This window comes from Geospiza fortis, unplaced genomic scaffold (genome assembly GCF_000277835.1).
Source record: "Geospiza fortis unplaced genomic scaffold, GeoFor_1.0 scaffold1400, whole genome shotgun sequence".
NCBI lineage: Eukaryota > Metazoa > Chordata > Aves > Passeriformes > Thraupidae > Geospiza > Geospiza fortis.
In genome coordinates, this window is record NW_005054848.1 from 1 (window position 1) to 3,296 (window position 3,296).

The following is a 3,296-nucleotide window of genomic DNA, read 5'->3' on the forward strand; positions in this document are numbered from 1 at the left end:
AATGGGGAATAAATAGGACGGGAGCTCTGCACGGGGTGAGGCAGCTGGGGAGGTCCCGGAGATCTGTCTGTCCTGGGGACGTCCTGGTGGGTCCCAAGGAGATCCAGGTGGGTCCTGGGGACGTCCCGGTGGGTCCCAAGGATGTCCCGGTGGGTCCCAGGGATGTCCTGGTGGGTCCCAGGGCTGTCCCCGTGGTTCCTAGGGATGTCCCAGTGGGTCCTGGGGACGTCCCTGTGGTTCCCAAGGATGTCCCGGTGGGTCCCAGGGATGTCCCCGTGGTTCCCAAGGACGTCCCCGTGGTTCCCAAGGATGTCCCCGTGGTTCCCAGGGATGTCCCGGTGGGTCCCAAGGACGTCCCCGTGGTTCCCAAGGATGTCCCGGTGGTTCCCAGGGATGTCCCGGTGGGTCCCAAGGACGTCCCCGTGGTTCCCAAGGATGCCCCGGTGGGTCCCGGCGCCGTCCCGGTCCCCGCTCCCCAGGCAGTCACAGCTCGTCGTGTGGGATGTGCAGCGCGTGGTCACACAGGTCTGCGGGGACAACGGGGGACAATGGGGGTGTGGGGGAGCCCTGGGGGACCCTTGGGTCACATCAGAGCTTTGTGGGACCCTCAGGATGCCCCAGACCCCCAGGAGACCCCCAGGACACAGCAGCCCTGTGGGACCCTCAGTGCTGGAGCCCTACGGGACCCTCAGGACACATCAGAGCCTTGTGAGACCCTCAGGATGCAGAGATCCCACGAGACCCTCATGGGGACATCAGAGCCCTGTGGGACTCTGTGCTACCCTGTCCCCTCCCAGGACCAGTCCCTGCTGTGACCCAAGCCGGGCCAGTGGCATTTCCCTGCCTTTGTCCTGTGGTTAGTGACAAATGTGACTGTCTGGGCACAGCCACAGCCTGGCCTGTCCCTGCTCTGTCCCCTCACTGCAGGAGGAGCCCCAGGAGCAGCAGTGGAGACCCTCAGGATCCCCTGGGGCAGAGCATTGCCCTGCTGGCTGTGCCAGGTACAAATACGGGCCCCGTCCAGGACTGCCCAAAGGTCACAGCGTGCCCTGACCCGGCTGTTTGCGAGCTGGAAATAGCCCCAGGATGGGACAGGGCCATTGGATGCGCCAGGAGAGGCCACAGAGTCAGCACAGCAGCTGCCCTGGCTCGGCCCCAGCATCCCAAAACAACCCTGCGCCGGCAGGGTCTGGGCACTGCAATGGGGTGCTGGGATTTGGGGAAGAACTTGAAACTCCTCCCTGCCCTGGGCTGGCAGAAAATCCCATCCCAGCACTGACAGAGCTGCCACGACCCCTGGAACAGCAGGAGAGACCCCTTGGGACAGCAGGAGAGACCCCCAGGACAGCAGGAGTGACCCCCAGGAACAGCAGGAGAGACCCCCAGGAACAGCAGGAGAGACCCCCTGGGACAGCCCCAGCTCTGGGCCAGCATCTTCTCCCATCCCAGCACTGATGGAGCAGGAGGGACCCCAGAACACCAGGAGACCCCCAGAACAGCAGGACAGACCCCCAGGAACAGCAGGAGAGACCCCCAGGAACAGCCCCAGCTCTGGGCTGGCAGCTCAGCTCAGCTCAGCTCATCCCAGCACCAAGGCAGCAGCCACAGCCCAGGAGCAGCAGCAGAGCCCCCCAGGCCCCCCATCTCACCCGTCCTCTTGCTGCAGAGCCGGTCCTTGACATTGTCAGCCTCGTGTGACAGAAACTCGATCAGCTCGTCCTCGTACTCCTCAGCGATGCTCTCGCACTGCAACGGTGACACGGTGACACCGCCAGCCCACGGGAGCCCCTGTTCTCCCTTTGCCCATTTCCCACCTGTCCTGCCCTGTCCCCATGTCCCTGTCCTCCCTTTCCTCCATTTCCCATCCTGTCCCCAATGTTCCCCTTGTCCCATGCTATCCTCATTGTCCCTGTCCTCCCTTTTCCCATTTCCCACCTGTCCCCACTGCTCCCCTGTCCCATCCTCCCCCCATGTCCCTGTCCTCCCTTTCCCCCCCCATTTTCCCCCTCCATTTCCCCCTCTGTCCCCTCACACACAGCGAATTTCAGGCTGTTGATGATGTCCCCGTCGAATTTGACCCCGGACAGGTCCATCTTGGTGCCATCACGGGAGATGACTCTGACGTAGCTCTTGCGCTGCGTGGCCGGGTCCAGCTTCTCCCCGTACTCCTTCATCTTCTCACACACCCGCTCCAGCAGCTCCGTCAGGTGCGCCTCGGACCGCGCGTACGGCACCTGCGGCGCCGGGGAGGGGACACCGGGACAGGAACCGGGCAGGGGTCAGTGGGGACACCAGGGGGACACCGGGAGAGGAACCGGGCAGGGGTCAGTGGGGACACCGGGAGCAGCCCTGGGGAGAGGGGACATGGGGAGAGGCTCAGGAGAGGCCCTGGGCAGGGGTCAGCAGGGACACTGGGAGCAGCCCCGGGCAGGGGTCAGTGGGGACACCGGGATTGGCCCCAGGACACCAGGAGCGGCCCCGGGCAGGGGTCAGTGGGGACACGGAGGGCAGGGACACCAGGAGAGGCCTCACCTCCACCACGGACTGGCTGCCGTCGGGGTTGATGCGGAACGAGCCCATCTGGATGGTTTTTCTGGGGTCCACCTGGGCGATCTCCCACTCCAGCTCATCCACCAGCGCCCGGCAGGCTGCGGGGGACACGGTGACATGGAACATATGGCATGTGTGCTCCTGTGGCTGCCCACAGCCAGACTGGTGTGACTGGGGCACTCTGGGATGGGGAAGGGTCTCCACGGGCTGGAGACCCTCAGCCTGTCCCCCTGGGGGTCCAGCTGGTCCCAGTGGACACCCCCAAGCCCTGTGCCACCACCTGGCCTGTCCCCCTGTTGTGTCTTGGTGTCTCCTCTGACCCTGTCCCCCTATTCAGCCCTGTCTTCCCTTTTCATCCTGTCCCCATGTCCCTGTCCTCCTTTCCCCCATTCCCCACCTGTCCTGCCGTGTCCCCACTGTTCCCCCCGTCCCATTCTGTCCTGACCTGAATGTCCCTGTCCTCCCTTTCCCCTCCTTCTTCGTCCTGTCCTGCCCTGTTTCCCCTGTCCCACACTGTCCCTGTCCTCCCTTTCCCCCCTTTCCCGTCCTGTCCTGCCCATCCCGTCCCCCCCATCCTGTCCCATCCCATCTGTTCCCCCGTGTCCCCCCCGTGTCCCCCACACCTCCGCAGTGCAGGTCCTGGCTCCGGCGCGCTCCGGCCGCAGGCAGCAGCGATGCCAAGGCCAGGGCCAGGCCGAGCAGCATCCCCGGGGCTCCGCAGGTTCCCCGGCACCGGCCCCCCCACC

The 3,296-nt window shown here is 65.3% G+C and overlaps 1 protein-coding gene across 1 annotated transcript; it reads right to left on the minus strand.

Annotated features, from left to right (window-relative positions):
* Positions 1 to 45: 45 nt before the first annotated feature.
* Positions 46 to 3,287, minus strand: CNPY2 (canopy FGF signaling regulator 2). Its single transcript, XM_005431240.2, has 5 exons — positions 3,174 to 3,287; positions 2,533 to 2,648; positions 2,037 to 2,234; positions 1,650 to 1,746; positions 46 to 527 (listed from the first exon to the last, which is right to left on the minus strand). The coding sequence occupies exons 1-5, from the start codon at positions 3,253 to 3,255 to the stop codon at positions 484 to 486; spliced, it is 537 nt and encodes a 178-aa protein (XP_005431297.1). The 5' UTR covers positions 3,256 to 3,287; the 3' UTR covers positions 46 to 483.
* Between the last annotated feature and the right edge of the window lie 9 nt (positions 3,288 to 3,296).

Bases quoted from the DNA above. Each gene is read 5' to 3' on its own strand.
- CNPY2 (XM_005431240.2), bottom strand. From the start codon at position 3,255: ATGCTGCTCGGCCTGGCCCTGGCCTTGGCATCGCTGCTGCCTGCGGCC. The intron at 2,649-3,173 runs GTGTGGGGGACA...TGTCCCCCGCAG, and splicing joins CCAGGACCTGCACTGCGGAG to CCTGCCGGGCGCTGGTGGAT. The intron at 1,747-2,036 runs GTGTGTGAGGGG...TCACCGTTGCAG, and splicing joins TCAACAGCCTGAAATTCGCT to TGCGAGAGCATCGCTGAGGA.